At 32.2% G+C, this 16,595-nt stretch overlaps 1 protein-coding gene across 7 annotated transcripts; it reads right to left on the bottom strand.

Moving 5' to 3' along the window:
* Positions 1-2,777: 2,777 nt before the first annotated feature.
* Positions 2,778-16,481, bottom strand: Prp39 (pre-mRNA processing factor 39). 7 transcript variants are annotated; one of them, XR_015810595.1, is made up of 17 exons: positions 16,359-16,481; positions 16,182-16,288; positions 10,295-10,741; positions 9,956-10,093; positions 9,739-9,894; positions 6,580-6,732; positions 6,394-6,519; positions 5,806-6,251; positions 5,391-5,517; positions 5,173-5,320; positions 4,944-5,100; positions 4,756-4,866; positions 4,516-4,680; positions 4,208-4,446; positions 3,868-4,136; positions 3,620-3,797; positions 2,778-3,553 (listed from the first exon to the last, which is right to left on the bottom strand). XR_015810595.1 is itself a non-coding variant. In XM_088191606.1 (16 exons), the coding sequence occupies exons 1-16, from the start codon at positions 16,381-16,383 to the stop codon at positions 3,295-3,297; spliced, it is 2,805 nt and encodes a 934-aa protein (XP_088047732.1). In that variant the 5' UTR covers positions 16,384-16,481; the 3' UTR covers positions 2,778-3,294. The 7 variants fall into 7 exon arrangements, 5 of the variants coding, with proteins under 5 accessions (XP_088047732.1, XP_088047733.1, XP_088047730.1 ...); XR_015810596.1 differs by having other exon boundaries at positions 16,365-16,481; XM_088191606.1 differs by lacking the exon at positions 5,806-6,251.
* Positions 16,482-16,595: the final 114 nt, after the last annotated feature.

The following is a 16,595-nucleotide window of genomic DNA, read 5'->3' as shown; positions in this document are numbered from 1 at the left end:
CATTTTTTTGTTAGGCATATTGATTTCTTTCAACTATAATTCCTCAGTAAAAAATAAATTAATGTACGATATTGGCAATGCGCCAGTCAATGGATGTTTTGGGCCCGAGCGTTTTTCAAATCATAGTAGAAATCTTGATTCGAAAATACTTCTTCGATTTCGGATTCTCTATCAGTCATATAAAGAGTTATCACTATCACTTGAGAGTTGATTGTTATCGACAAATTCACTTTCAGAATCGATAAGTACTTTCACTATCCGTTATTTTACAGGATTAAAATAAATTAAATATAACAATAATAAAAGGCACACGATGTTGCAACTAAAATAATATATTCTGATATAATTGAATGTTTTCAATAGGTTCTCATAAAAAATGCATGAGATTTTTCTCGGGTGCATTATTGAATAACTAACCATGCTGTTTCTAAAATGAGGCATTCTTTATAAATTAAATATCATAATAAAAATCTTGGTGCTATATGGCATGGTAGAAGAGATGAACACTGTTTATTAATGCCTCTGAAGCTTGTTCTCATATCTCATTTGTTCAGCTTCCATGAGTTTCTTATTTTATGTAAATATAAACGAATTCTTTCTTTGGGTCAACAATTGAATATGCGACGCGAATAACGTAAGTCGTAAATACGTAAATAGTCAACTTTACAGGAGATGAAAAATTAATTTACAGTTTTACATACATTTATTTTTGGATTTTTATAATATATGTCACAATTTATTCATCAGAAAGTTTTTTCATACTTTACTAGTATTTATATAACAATATTGGATTTAGTCAAGAATGAACATTTTCAATTATGGAATAACGTAAGTTATGATGTTGTAACGTTTTTTTACTGTATGACAGTAAGTACCTATGGATCATTTATAACGTTTGCCGAAAACTTATCTACTAATAAGTCATTTTAAAATTAAATATAATAGTGGTCTTTTAAAAAGGTGTAATAAAAAAATATTTAAAACGATAAAAATTTTTAGAAAACGAATTAGAAATTAAAAACGTTTCATTTTTTTATATTAAATAATTTTTCATTTGCCGGTAGATATTTTACTAGTTTTTTTTTATGTTTCAAAAAAATTGGTTGAAATCGCAGAATCACTCATATAACGTTATTCAATCAAAATCTCAATTCAGGCAATTGCCGCATGAATTTAAAAATAATTATAATGTAAAATATCAAAACCCTTGGGGAAAATCAAGTGATACTACGAAAAAAGTAAATCTGCCATGGTATTTATGATACATTTGATAAAGATAGTAAACCCCCCAATAACACGGTAAATTGGGAACGTGCTATTTGGGGGAAAATACTCATACATTTTTTGCAATGCGTACGTACGAATCAGGCGCGTGTGGTGAGATATCCTCTCTTTGGATCGCTAACACAAAGTAACGGGCACCCAAATAGCACGTCCTCAATTTACCGTATTATTGGGGGGTCTACTGTAAATGTTGACAACCCTTAAATGTGGCTTGGGGAAAGGGGTGTGTAGACGTATACCTGCCAAAGAAATACGGCTAACATGCATGAAATGAGCCAATCGATACAAAAGCTGAACTTTTTGAACCGAAGAAGAGTGATGAGAATTAAATAAAATTATATGGGTTGGATGGGGTGCAGTACGTTCGTTGTCATAGTGATGAAAAATAGTTTAAAATGTCTACAGTCCGTCCAAGATATGAACGCTCATCGTCACAGTTTTGGTGATAATAGGGTGACTATGTGAAATTATTTTTACTTTTTAAATTTAATTTGTTGAAAGTGTAAAATATCACTTTCTTACTTATTTTGTTTATTTAACTCAAAAACATGAGCACAGTTTTGGTATCGCTCTCCAGGTTGAATATAATATTTTTAAAAATACCAATAGAATATTACAGGAATTGTTTTATTGATTACAAAATACCACAACATGACAATAATTTATAATAAAAATATAACACATTATAATTTTTAATTCAATTTCCAACGTATGGTCAACCCTACCCTTGCCTGATTTAGTATTGGTAACGTTCTCCTATCGGTGTAAACAAATTCGCATGCAAGCGTACATGCACCCTTATTTCCAACACAACGATGATGAGCGCTAATATCTTGGATGACTATACATGTCTATGCGAAATCCAGAGAGCCACGATGATATGGGGGGTGCTTCTTATATTCCGGAATGGAAGGTATTCACTTTATTAACTGAGCAATAGAGCTGTGGATTATTAAACTGTTCTGATTTTTTTATCATCTTTTCAGTGGAAAAGTACAAATTTGGACTGCAACTTCATGGATGTTTCTAGACCTTATTATTGGATGAATATAGTCAGATTTATTTTTTCATCAATGCAGTAAAGATAAGATTGAAGAATAAATAAAATATTTAAGAATATAAAGAAAAGTTATTGTACCGACTGACCTTGAATTAAACTGATAATTAAGAAAAAATTACAATTGTACAACTTGAAAAATTAGCTCCTGGCGAATTAGCTGTATCTTTATCAATTTTATGCTCTTCCGTGTTTTAGTAGTATTGAACGGAATGCAAAAAAATGATATTTTACATAATGACTGTTTATCAGTGGTAATGTACGTTTTTAAAATATTTTATCATCACATGATGTAATTTTTTTAAATGTTCAACAAAACTGTTATTGATAAGATAAACATTGTAAAAAATCTGATAAACTGTAAGAAGTTTTGATCTCATTCATCGCCTTTTAATCTCTAAATATAAAGGAAAGGAATGTTGAAAATAAACAAGTATTTTTTTTAAACGTTTATTTTGCCTTTTTATTTCACAATCTAATCTATGCCAAATTTGACCTATGAAAAAATCATCTTACTGTAATCGATTTGCAAAGGTAACACGACGGTTTAACAGCGCAACAATTTACAATTAGATTCAATTTAAAATTTTAAACAAAAAATAAATAAAATTAAGAAGCAAAGCAATCGCCACAAAAAATATGTACAGCTTTTATTACTAAATAAAGAAAAATATGGCAAAAATTACAATTAATTACGCAAGAAGAACCTCAAAATCAATTATGAAATTTAGTCACCGATAATTATTGAACAAAACTGAAAATACTTATCCGAACTAATAAAAACTTATTCATAATAAAAAATATGAATGTGTAAATATATTCAATTTAACACTAGTGGTTCTCATGAACTGAAAAGACCATATATGCAATCATTATTTATTAAACAAACTTCAACAATATAATTATATATTCATTGGGCTAATGTGAAAAATCAGTAATAATATTATTTTAAATTAGTAATAATTTTGATAAGGCCACGGATTATGCTGGTACGGTTGCTGTTGGTATTGTGTCCATGAAGCCTGGTAGTTTTGAGTCGCATATGTCCCGTTATCGTATGAAGCTGGAGTTGTAGTAGTCTGACTTGGCGGAGGAGCGCTGTAGCCGTACGCGTTAGTCCCGTAACTTCCGTAATTTGCTGTACTACTACTAGTGGTAGAATTACTCGGAGGAAGAGGCGGTTGTGTGCTGTCAGTTTTTTTTTTACTGTCACTGGAAAATAAAAATGAATTAATCCAAGTACACATAAACGTCTTGATATATAAAAAAGACACATACAACTTATCCTTCTTCTTTTTGTGATACTGTTTAGTGTAGTATTGATAGTTATGGAAAGCGCCTTGAATATCGGCAACGGAATCACTAAACTCTTCTAATATCTCCAATTTACGTTGAGAAAATAATAATCTCGCTTCACTGTCTACATTTTCGATTGCTAAAAATTCTTCAATAAAACCTGCAAATTAAATTATTTAAATTCTTAGCGAACTTAATATTTTAATATTATATTAAATTAAATTACGCACCGATTGCTTCTGTCACGTCAGGGTTTGTCTTTGTCAGTGCTACATCGATCATTTGTAAGTATAGTCGCTGACACGTTGGATCTCGTACTGTGGCGCTTTTCAGAGCCTTGATAGCTGCTACTGCATCTCCTTTACTCCTCATCAAAAATCGGGCATATTTTATCGCTAAGCAGGTAGATACGGTTTTACTTTTGGACGACGTAATGTAAGATTCGTAAAGTTGGCAACATTTGTCGACATCTCCACGTCGCCGCTCCAAATTCACACGTCTGTGAATGATTACTAATAATTAATCTACTCAAAAGCGACTTATTTAACTAGTAAATAAAATAAGGCATACCTATACGCGACATGAAGTAAATTCGGACACGATTTATCTAGCCGTTCCAAAATTTCACAGGCACGTGCCGAATTGCCGTTCTGTTCTTCGAAGAACGCCCATCGGAAATGAAGTGCCGGTTTGTCCAAGTGATGAATGGTACACGCCCGTTCGAGAACATCGCGAGCTTTAGCGACAAGTTTTGATCTTTCTTCATCGCTTTCGGCGATGACATATTGGCCTTCTAAGAATTGTACGAGCTAAAACGACACGCATATTTCATAAAACAATCGAACACAAAATAAATAAATACAATAAATAACACTTACCCTTAACCAAAATTCTTCATATAACGCACAAGCAATCAAGCATCTTTCGTAAAGAACTAATATACGGGCTTGATCTCCCCTTTCTTCTTCCCATTCCAAATAAGCTTTCCAATTTTTCAATTGGCATCTTTCCAACGGTTTCACATGGAAATACGGTCGTTTAATCTATTTTATAAAAATATTTCTATAAATAATAATATATATGATATTGAAACGTATCAATCAAAATATAACACATACGCCTTCTTCGAAATTCCATCTTTGAGCAACCTGATCTATGGTTAATTTATGCATCTTGCTTCTTAATGCAATTATGTGTTCTTTAATGGCAGTCGATTCTTCGTCAGATCTCTGAATGATGAATACAATAGCGTTAAAATCAAAATGAGAGGTATTTATGTCCAATATGAATATATAAAAATAATTACCACATGATCGTCGGCTTCTTCTTCACCCGGCGGAATATCCGGATCGTCAGGGACTACAGTGCTCTTCTTACCTTCCCTTACTTCACCACGATACTGAAGGAATTCCGTCGATGGCACACAAGCGTTAGCCGGATGAGACATAATATGTTCCTGGAAGCTGAATTAAAATATTAAATTAAAATCTAAATCAATCAATAATAAACGGACGAGCTTGTCATAAATTTTATACTTGTCAAAGTGTGTAGTGTAGCCTAACGTAGGCGTAGACAGCAGTCTATCGTACAATGCCGTGACGTTAATCAGAGCTCCGTTATCAGATTCCCACTTGATGAACGATTCCCACAGTCTGTCAGAACGAAATTCTAAACCGCAAGCAGCTGAAAAAAGAAATAAGCATTTAATACAAAAGTTAGAAGTACAACAATATCATCAGATTTATAAACCTACTTAATGCCCTTTCGTACTGCTGACGAATGAAGTCATGGTCATCGGTCTTTGTCGTTTTGATGTGATTGAGATAGTGTATCCAAAGATCAACAGAGAGCGGAATACCTCGCAACCCTCTCTCTAGCACCTTTATATCATAACGCAAAAGATTAATCACCGAGAAAACATTGTCGAAGATAAAGGAACTTTCATTTCATTCCGGTTAAGCGTAACCTCAAATGATATGTCAAGTTTAAAAAGCACTCTAAACTGATCGTTTCAATAACCTCAATGATATATTACTCGCATAAATATATGTTTAAAAAAATATTGAGCGAACTTGAGAGTGCTTTTCTATCTTTTATATAGAACTATTTATAAATATATGTATATATACAACAATATGGCATTATAATTGTGTGTTGTGAGATAACACCTGTCCTTACTGGCTGACTGTGAGTGCAGAAGAGGCTGCGCAGGGCCAGCGATCGGCGGGCAGCGGACCGACGCTCGTATCCCACCGCTCATCTCCATCGCTCCATGGCTCTACATTCTTCCCAATTTTAACTTATATCTAATATCTCATTTTAAATATTCCAAATCACATAATATACACACACACGGGAGATTCGTAATATTATTTTTCTCGGCGACCGATTCCCTAACACGCTATATCCTCGTATTGCTTAGCTATATACGTCGCGTATAACATAACATACATATTTACACGATACAGTAATTATAATACATGAACATATCAAATGTATTTCATTTTATAACCAAAACTAAATAGCTGGCGGTGGCTTTTTTCAAACTCCGGCAGTCAGTCAGCTGTAGGCAAAGACAATCGCACATCCATTTTAGACTAATCAAAGTTGAAATCTGGCATAAATTAATTATAAACGATTGTAAAAAGTCAGTAACGTTATATGCATTTATAATATTTGATTGAAATACATGAAACTTACGGACATGCATTAAGATTTTATATGTGAGATTCGAATAATATGGCAATGGTACAAACCTCCAAGCACTTCTTTTTGCTGCCCTTTCGTTTTTCATAGTCAGCATATTTACGCCAATAACCATAACAATATGGATAGTGGGAAAGAAACGCATCGTAAGCTTCTCTAGCCGCTTCGACATCGTTCTATAATAAATGATACATTAATATCAAATCAACACCACTAACAACGCACGTTCGTATTACCTCCAGATCGACATATTGTAAAAGATACGTCCATCCGCTAAAGTCAGCAGTGTCGTCGTTAACAGCTTTCCAAAACTTATCCAATTCGGGCAATGCCTTTTTCTTTGATTTATCTTCAGAAGATCTCTTTTCAGATTGTAATTTATCTCCATCCTACAACATGTACAAGTTTATGTTAAAAAGTACAATATTGTATTGCCGTTTATATAAATATTTAAATGTACGGTAGTCATTTCGAGAAGTCAATCGATAATTATAAAGGTAATCAAACTTACAGTGTTTAAACAAAAGTGCAACACAAATCTGAAGCAAACCTAACGTTTGCTATGTATGAATTCATGTCAAATGAAGCGGACAATCTAGAAAAGCTATTATTGTTCTACATAAGGATTAAGATGGTAAATAAATATATTATATAGATAACATAGGATTTTATCTAATTCATAATTAACATGCATCAAAACTGTAATTATTACAATAAAATCCTGTTAGTTCGAATCTCAGGGACTGAAATTTCGATTTGTGTAGTAGAACCAAATATAAAAGCGTATTGGTATCAGCCAAATTTTTGTCTTTCAAAAACCTACTTAATAGTATTACATTATTTAGCATGCCTTAATTAACGGGTTTTTACTGTATAATTACATTATATTTAAACAATTTTTATCAAAACTTAACTGTACTACAAATTAATTTTAACACATTGCATACCGAGCATTATTCCTAAAAATGCAGCTGTGTGGCGGAGCTCATTTTCGAAAATTAGAACCTAAATTTAATTATTTAAACAATCATAACTTTTTAATTTATAAACGTTTTAATGTAAAATTTAAAATAGAGTTCCGTAATGATTGTTATTTTATATACACAATGGTAAAATCAGTAACCATCAAACTGTAGATCGCGTACCAATAAAATAAAAAAAAATACAGATTATAATAAAATGATGATGAAATACTTTTACTCGTTATTATGAACAACATGAGTGGTAAAAAATCTAGTGTATCTGCTCGGATTTTACTAAAAAAAATCTTAGAATTGGATTACATAGCACCAGGAACTATTCACTGAATTATTTACCATCATGTTTAGGAAAAGGTAAAGAAGGTAAAATTTATAGACATTGGATTGGTCCGAATATGACCATAAAGGAAGTTTAAACAATTTTGAAGGTGTGCCAGTTAATGGGTCCTTTCCGGGATTTATGTTTAAAAACGGGACGAGAAAATATCGCTGATGTTTTAACATTGATTATTTCATAAAAACAAGATCAAGTTTCAAATTTTATTGTCTGTCTACAGCCTCTGTAGAAATTACAGAAATTGAAAACATTTTTAAATCGTAAAAATAATTACCCACTCCGATGTAAAAATAATCAACTTGTTAACCCTTTGAGTAGTGAGTTAATTTATACAAATTTGTTAGTTTGTTGGGAGTGACGTATTTTTCAATAATAATTTTTTAACACTTTTCTACTATTAAATTTCGTTAATTTATTTTACATTTGTTTGTCTTTTGTAGATTTTTATATCAATTCAGAGGCTTTCAATATTTTTTTTATAAAATTAATATAATTTATTTTTTGTTATGTTCATTTATTCCGTACTCTTTAATTTATTGGTATTATTTTTAATATAAATATTTTATATGAAATCTAATTAAAATAAAATATATAAATATAATGTTTTGCATTTAATATTTCTTCAGTTACATATGAAAATATATAACTATCTGGGTACCTCAAAACAGTGAAAGATTGACCACCATACATGTATGGCGATACAGCTCAAAGGGTTAATACCAAAGATGTTTTATGAAACGAAATAGATCTCATATATGTATAATAAAAATTATAAAATTAATTACGAATGAGGGAATCAAACGCAATCTGACAAAATTATGCAGCAAGTATAAAAGACGGAGTTAGGTTGTGTTTTTTTTAATGAAAAAAAAATATGTTTTTATTTTTTTTCAACAAAAATACTCAAAATTCCCGGGATTGAAAAAATTTCGGGAACAGCACCCACTAGTGTCAGTTTATTGGTGATGATTTGTTCCAGACAATATCAAAGAAGACAAACCGATATTGAGAGAAAAATCACCATAAATATGTAACTACAGAGCACTCGTAAAAATGGAAAGATGTTATATTTCCATTTCCGAATACTGGAATACCAATCCTAGAATTAAAACTGTAATTTAGAAAAACAGTGAAAAACACAACACAAAAATAAATATTGAATTTAATTAGTGTTAGAATATATATGTATAAATAATAATATAATATTTGTGTGTTTTTCATTGTATTTGTTAGTAGTTGAAAAAAATCTGTTTGTTATATTGTGCAAATATTGCATGGTTGGGTGCAGTGCGAATATTGACCGTAAAGTGTTAAAAATGATTTAAATGCCTTTAAACAACTTTTTTCCTGAATTTTGAGCCACTGGAATTTTTGATATTGATTTTTAAACTATTTTAGTTAATATCTTTGGATAAATAAATACGTTACGGTAAATACGCAGAAGTTAAAATGACGAAATGCACAAATTTCTGTACACTGTATTCAATGTATTAACAATCTGTCGACTTATACATTTTCATATAATGCTAAACAAATTAGGAGATGAATATATACATAAGGAACATTCTATTATATTATTGTTTCACATGAAGTGATCGATTTTTACTGTCAGAAATGAACAACGTAGTTTATTATAATTTGTAGCTAGTCTACAATCTTTGCATACATTTGGATGTCGTAGATATTTTAATATGTTACCATCAAAATTGGTCACTTCATATTTTCAACCTAATACCTGGCATCTGTTAATTACTCCATTAAATCTTTGCGATTTTTTTAAATTGGGTTAGTAAATAACAATATTTGATTTCCAAACTTCGGCAACTAAAAACAGCAACAAATAAGCTTGCTGTTTAAATCTTGGAGGATGAGTTTCCTCCAAGATTTACTTGGATTTAAGTAGTTTGTATCAATTGTTATTAGTGATTAAAAATGAAAACTTGTGCATTAATCAATATTGCTATAGTAATTATGCGTTACGTTACTGATCATTAGCAAACATTTCAAAAATAAATCTACACAAAAAATATTCAAATTTTAATAAAAACCAAAGATTGGCGAAGGAAAATAAAACATACCTTCGAAAGGGTAGGTTTTTTAGGAGCGCTTTCACTCTCGGAAGTGGGTGATCCAGGATCATAACCGCCGTCTGCATCATCGCCTGCTTTTCGTTTACGATTTCCGCTTTCTGGCGTGTCTTTTTTGCCAGAAGGTAATTCATCTTCAGACACCACCTAAATATTACGCACAATTAACATAAACTCATTTACTAATGTATTCATTTGTAATAATTACTTCAGTATCTGCTGGCAAATCGGCTGGTTTTGGACCGGGCAATTCATCGTCTGAAACATTCTCTGCATCTTTGACTTCCGGTTTCTCGACCACCGGTAATTCATCTTCGGAAACTACTTCGGTTTCATCATCTACCATCTGAAAACATTCACCGAATCGAGCAATCTGAACGTACACAATTAAAAAATCTATCAAAAACATTATTTCATCAGATGGCCCTTGCCTTTCTACATTAAATTCAGTCTCCAAATCAGTGACGACGCAGCTGATTGGAAATTAGCATGTTCTATCATCACATTGAAAGCTAATAAAGGATAAGATACCAATTTAAATAATTACCTCTTTTTCTTTTCTGCTAGCTATTGCAGCCTCCTTTGCCGCGTCTAACAAATCCTTGGAAGGTTCGGGGATCGGATCTATTTCCATCGGCGGCGGCGGTGGTGGTGGCGGCGGAGGCGGTGGTAGTACTTCTTTATTTTCAGGATTGATGAACTCCATGGCGGCTGTTTCAGCATCGTTGTTGAACTCTGGCGTTTCCGTGGTTTCATAAATGTCGCGGTCACCGTCGCTCTCGATGATGTTCTCTTGGAAGCACGACTTCATAACGCCGTCCATGATTCCGTTGCTCTCTTCTTCGAATCCTCTGGAAATTTGGGGCTCCGGAGATCCGTTATCGGGGGACTGGCCGCAACTGAGAGGCGGTTCAAAATCGCCTGAGTCTTCCTGCTCTAAGAAGCTTTGGAGGCCTTTAGACATTTCATTTAATTCTTCAGTATCTTCAAAAACCTAAATGCAGAATTAAAAAAGGAAATGATTTAATTGTAATAGTTATTTATTAAGCGGAGAGAAATCAAATACAGCACATAGTGTATTTTTGGACATGAGATTACAGGGAAGAAAAGTGATTTGTTTACACGAAAATCGGAAAATAAGCTAAACAATAAAAGTAATTCTAACAACTGATAGCTTCGGTTATCGATCAATTGGAAAATTTGATCCCTATATCTAAAAGAAAATAACTGAGTTTGTCGCTTAGAAGTATGTACTACAGTGTCAGTGGACCAACACCGGTCCACAAGCTATTCATTGCTGGTCCACGAAACATTAAGTTTTCTTGTTTGATTATCATTACAAATTATTTTTAAGTAAATTAAATTATCTTGTGTTCAAAACATGATATCCATCTAAGTTTTATTATATAAATTATTTTATATAATAAAACAACAATATAAAAATAATATAATCATTCGGTCTTGTAACTACGGATGATAATGATGTACCAAAACCTCAGTGTGCTATTTGCAGTGAAGTTCTGTCTAACGATGCAATGAAGCCCTCGAAACTCCTTAGACATTTAAATTCAAAACATAAAGATTTAAGTATAAAGGCGAAAGAATTTTTTGAAAGAAAGCATGTCAAAATAAAAAACAACAGAAAGCAGCTTTTAATATATGCTTTCCGAGCCTCATATAAGGTAGCTTTGCTCATCGCAGGATGTATTAAAGATGTTTGCTTAGAAATGTATTGGGTGAGCCAGTGGCAAAGAAAGTAGCTCAAGTACCTATTCCAAATACCACTATAATTCGACATATTGATATGGAAAATCAGCTGATCAGATTAAAATAGCAAAGTATTTTTTTTTACAACTGGATGAAAGTACAAATAGCTTGCCAATTCAGATGGTATATGGAAGATTTAAATGCAAAGACGACTTGAAAAAAGACTATTTTTTTCTGCTAAGCTACCAAAAAGTGCCACTATAGTAATCCCCCTACTTACGCGAACTCAAAGTTATACAACAAAAACATTGAATATTGTCTGGAAGAAGCTTTGCCTATTTTTTTTCAAAATGAGACAGAAATAACACCAAAAACTAGTAATGTCACTAGAAGTTATCAATCTTGCCAGGTAGTTAGATTTGGAAGTTGACGGTGATAATGTTAAAGAGTTGCTGGAATCGCATAGTCAGGTGCTGACAATCGACGAAGAGTGAATTACAATCACAAAGCAAGAAATAAAAAAAATTTAGCTTGCTACGAAGAAATTCTGCGAGAAAAAAATAGGGCAATGTGTCATCAGGCGAATTTGTTAGATTTTATGAAAGCATTGAAATAACTTTATCATGTAACTCAATTATTTTTTGTATAAATAACTGCAATTCTATTAAATATTTTCCTATAAAAACCAGTGTTTTTGTTAGTTTTTGGTCCCAATTAAACAAAACTTGTATGTATTTATAAGCAAATTTGTACCCCAACTTACGCGTTTTTCGTCGGTCCCACCTATCGCGTAACTTCGGGGTATTACTATATATAGTTCTGAGCGATTATATTAATAAATATGGGTTGGATTTAAATTTTTATTGGCGTGTGTACGGATTGCGCAGCAGCCACGACTGGGCGGCGTTCTGGAGTGATCACACAAATAAAAACAATAGCACCTAAATGCAAGTCAACATTGTTTCATTCATCGCGAAAGCCTTGCCACCAAAAAAATGTCAATAGAACAATGTGCTCAGCAAAGTTATAAAAATTGAGAATTATGTAAAATGCTTTAAATTCAAGACTATGCTGCACTGTGTGATGACATAAACAGCTTCTCTTACATACCGATATATGTTAGTTGTCGAGAGGCAAAGTATTATCAAACCAAATTTTTGGGTTCAAATTTTACTGAATCTTCATGGATGATTCTGCACCCTGTCTTAGAAATGAGATTAAAAATTAAAATAAAACTAATTGTTTAATAAAAGATTTCAAATTATAAAGAAAATTTTTTTTGCACACCACTGTAGTTATTCGTTCTCTTTTGTATGCAGCACTATTCACAATTTGATAAGCTTGTAAATAATAAGCAAGCTAACCTTTTGCATTAAATAGTCATTGTTTTATGTTTTCATTTTATTCTGTTGTTTGGACAAAATTAATTTTATGGTTATCTTAAAATTTATTTTAATCGCCTTACCTGTTTTTTACACTTAGACTGGGCGCACTAGGCAACTTGGCTGCTGCAGCCAGAAAAGATAGGGACGCATAGAAATGTATTGGGTGCGTGAAATACGCCGCGTACGCAGTATATCTCACCCACGAATGCTCTGGCTGCCGCAACCGTATGCGATTTCACAAAAAACTCTGTTAGAGCGTCTTGGTGACATCATAATAATGTTGCTCGCTAGAAAGAGACGCGAGACGTCACCAAGACGCTCTAACCGAAGCGTTATACTGGCAGCCAAGTTGTCTAGTCCGCGCTGAGTCTTAGTGTAACAAAAATACATAGCCCACTTTTTGTAAATGTATATTTTAACACAAAAGACAAATACTAATATTTTTAATTGTTTTTTTTATTATTATTTACAATGTTCAGGGGTTTGATTTAAAAATTGTAATACTCAAAAATATTTTTTTGTAAAACAAAGACCTACAAAAAAAAAAACGTAGAAATCTCATAGGAACAACAAAGTATCAAAACAAATTGATATGTAATTTCTCACCATTTAGGAAAAAATACACTCAATAGAATAAAACACGTTTTTTCTTTAGGCATAAAACATGTGTTTCTTTCTATAGGCGTTTGTCAAGGATTTTTTACAATACTATTCATTATGCTGGAAACATTTACTGAGTTATATTACACAACAAAAAAGTTTATAGGGTATGAAATTCGTGTTACAAATTTTTTGTAGTGATGTTTTTAACACTAGAATCACGGCACCCAGTCAAATTAACAGGTTTCCGATTTGCTATGCAAATTTTACAATGCGCAGTATTTTTTATGGTTTTTTTACGACTCTTTATAATTGAACAAAGAAAATATATTTCTTATTTTTGAAAATCTGATCGCTATATACATATTTCTACTGACACCCGTAAAATTGACGGGTTTGTTAAGTAACTAGTGAAATTATTAGATTTGAAACATAATCATATGTAACAATTTGTGTGAAGCAATGAAGAAACAATGTCATTGGTGTGAACGATTTTTTGTTTCAAACCAAAATTCGATGCACTACGTAGCACATTACATGAATTATGATTTATGGGGCAATCTGAGTTTTATGACCACTGGCATAAAAAGGTCTAATCGAGGATTGAAGCCTAGCAAAGTTGACATTATGGCTGAATTAGTGTAAGTAAATTAACCTATCTTCAGTAATAAGAGTTATGGTCTTTGTTGAAAGACAAGAAAAAATCTAATTATTTTAAGATAAGTTTTTCAAATAATATGATTTTCTAATAATTACTTTTATTTGCAATAATATTTTATTTCATCCTCACTCATCTTTAGCTACTATGAGTAAATCTAGAAAATATTTGAAATTATTGAAAAAAAATTCCAATATCAATGAAGAATATTTTAATACTAGCTCTGAAAAAAGTGAAGTTGAGCAAAGAGAAAGTAAATACGAATCTGCCGAAAACGAAAAAACAAAAGGCATCAGAAGAAAATATACCATATCTTGGCAGAAAAAGGATGTGCATTTTCTCAAACACTGACTCCGAGGAAGAGACGGGCGCATTTTTAACTCTTACCATCTCCATCTCTAAAACCAATGCAACAGAAACTGCAGTTGATGAAACAAAGGGTGGGATTTGAAGCAGGAGGGTCTAGCAGTAAACTGCCCATTTACACAATATTCAAATGTGTCACAGGACCTATTGGTTATTCCAAAGAATACACCTAATTGATATTAGCATGTTAGAACATATCAAAGACTACACGGTAACAGAAATGCGTCATGGTCTAAGGAAGGATTGAACAATTGAAGATTTTATATGCCAAATAAACCACATAAATTTGGTGTAAAATTTTGGTTGGCAGTCGATTTGAAATTGAAATATGTTTTAAATAATTTTCCTTATTTGGGAAAAGATGAAACCCGATCCTTGACACCTTTAGGTAAACATGTAGTTTTAAATCTAGTTCGACCGTATTCATGGGAAGGAAGGTACATAACAACTAATCATTTTTTTAAAGCATGTACAAAATGTAAAAAGATTGAATGTGGATAGTATACAAGAAAATTGATATATGTTATGTTTTTAAAAAGGAATTCGAATAATTGAGTATATTATTTTTATTGTCACTCCCTTTACCATTTTACTTGTAATAATATTTTTATATTATGTCTATTTTAGTCTTATTTAAATGTAATAAATTATTTAAAAATAAGTACTTATGTTTATCCATCAATTTGATGGGTACCCGTAAAGATGGGTATAGAAAAAATGCCTGTAAACCTTAACAAGTTATATCAAGAAAACGCTTTTTAAATAATGATTAGAAGGGCAAAAATTATAAAAGGACACATGACATAATTCTATGAGCGAAGAGAAAAAAAATTGTGTGCAACTCTTTGGAAAATAGAAGAAAAAACCATATAGTTCCATAGTTTAATGTGTCTCAGCAATGAGTCAATTTCCCTAATATCATATTCTAAAGCTAATACAACCACGAGAGACCAGAAAAAATGAAGCTAGAATACGTAGCACAAACCGCGGAATGTTTTTGTACATTGAGACAGGATCAATATATAACAGTAGTTAAATTTCTGAAGTGAATTTGCCATTAATATAAATCTGTATTTATTTAGTCTTAATCATCTGGTTTTGTGGTGAAAAAAATCTGCTTAGTGCATTGAATACATGTTAAACTTGGTTAAAGAAAAATTTTATCAAAATAGTGTAATGAGATTTAAAAAATAAATAAAATTAACACTATATTACATTATTTAGACTGGTCCTGGAATAGTCCTTAATTAAATCGAAAGAAAATCTTTGGGCCACCGAGCTAACAAAAATGAATAGATGTGCCAAGACGAAATAGGCACACAATATAATTTCTTACAATAGTTTGGGTACGTAAATTAATAATTGTATTTCATTTATATGAAATACAACTGTTAAAGCTATAAGAATTGTAATTGTACAACTGAAATGCGAGTTAGAGATAATGATACATCGTGATAAAATATTTTTCAATAAATTTGGAAGGCTTGGAATGGCCTGCATTTTGGAATACTGCCAGGTACTAGATAATAAATACATTTTCTTTATAAAATTAATTTTAATTTTGTGTAATGACATAATGACAAGCAACCAGAAATATAAGAGCTCTTACCAACTAAGATATAGAAAAAACAAAATAATGTACAAAAAATAATTTGTTTATTTGTTTTATCGGACGTGACGCGTCTCATGTTTTACGGTTATTAGATAAGATCAGTCACCGCTTTGAGCGAAGTGCCTCTCTTGGATCTGGTGCGAGTCGTCGGAGCCGGAGGCGGAGGCGGCGCCGGGCTCTTGGAGGCGCGACCGGACCTCGTGCGTCGGGAGACTGAAATCGAACGCAGAGAGGTTATAAACGAACTTGGTGTCGTCGTTCAAAGGTCGAGCAGATCATTTACCCGTACCGGCACCGTCTTCGGACATGGCGAACGCTGGTTGCGGACGACAGAAGCGAAGACGCGCAAAATACTACACCTGGGACGCTACCAGCGACTGGTTTACGGAGTTGCTAGATTGCCACCGAGGGAAAGCTATGTTTGCTATTACCCCGCACGCTCGACTTTTTCCAATTATTTTATACAAATAAAATAATTTTCTTTTTAATAGTGAGTAGAAATTTGTAACGTGTCATGGTT

Source organism: Plectrocnemia conspersa, unplaced genomic scaffold, assembly GCF_051122295.1.
Source record: "Plectrocnemia conspersa isolate PC_06_02 unplaced genomic scaffold, ASM5112229v1 ptg000009l, whole genome shotgun sequence".
NCBI classification, from domain to species: Eukaryota; Metazoa; Arthropoda; class Insecta; order Trichoptera; family Polycentropodidae; genus Plectrocnemia; species Plectrocnemia conspersa.
The sequence above is the reverse complement of the archived record's forward strand: the minus strand, read 5'-3'. Positions and strand labels throughout refer to the sequence as shown.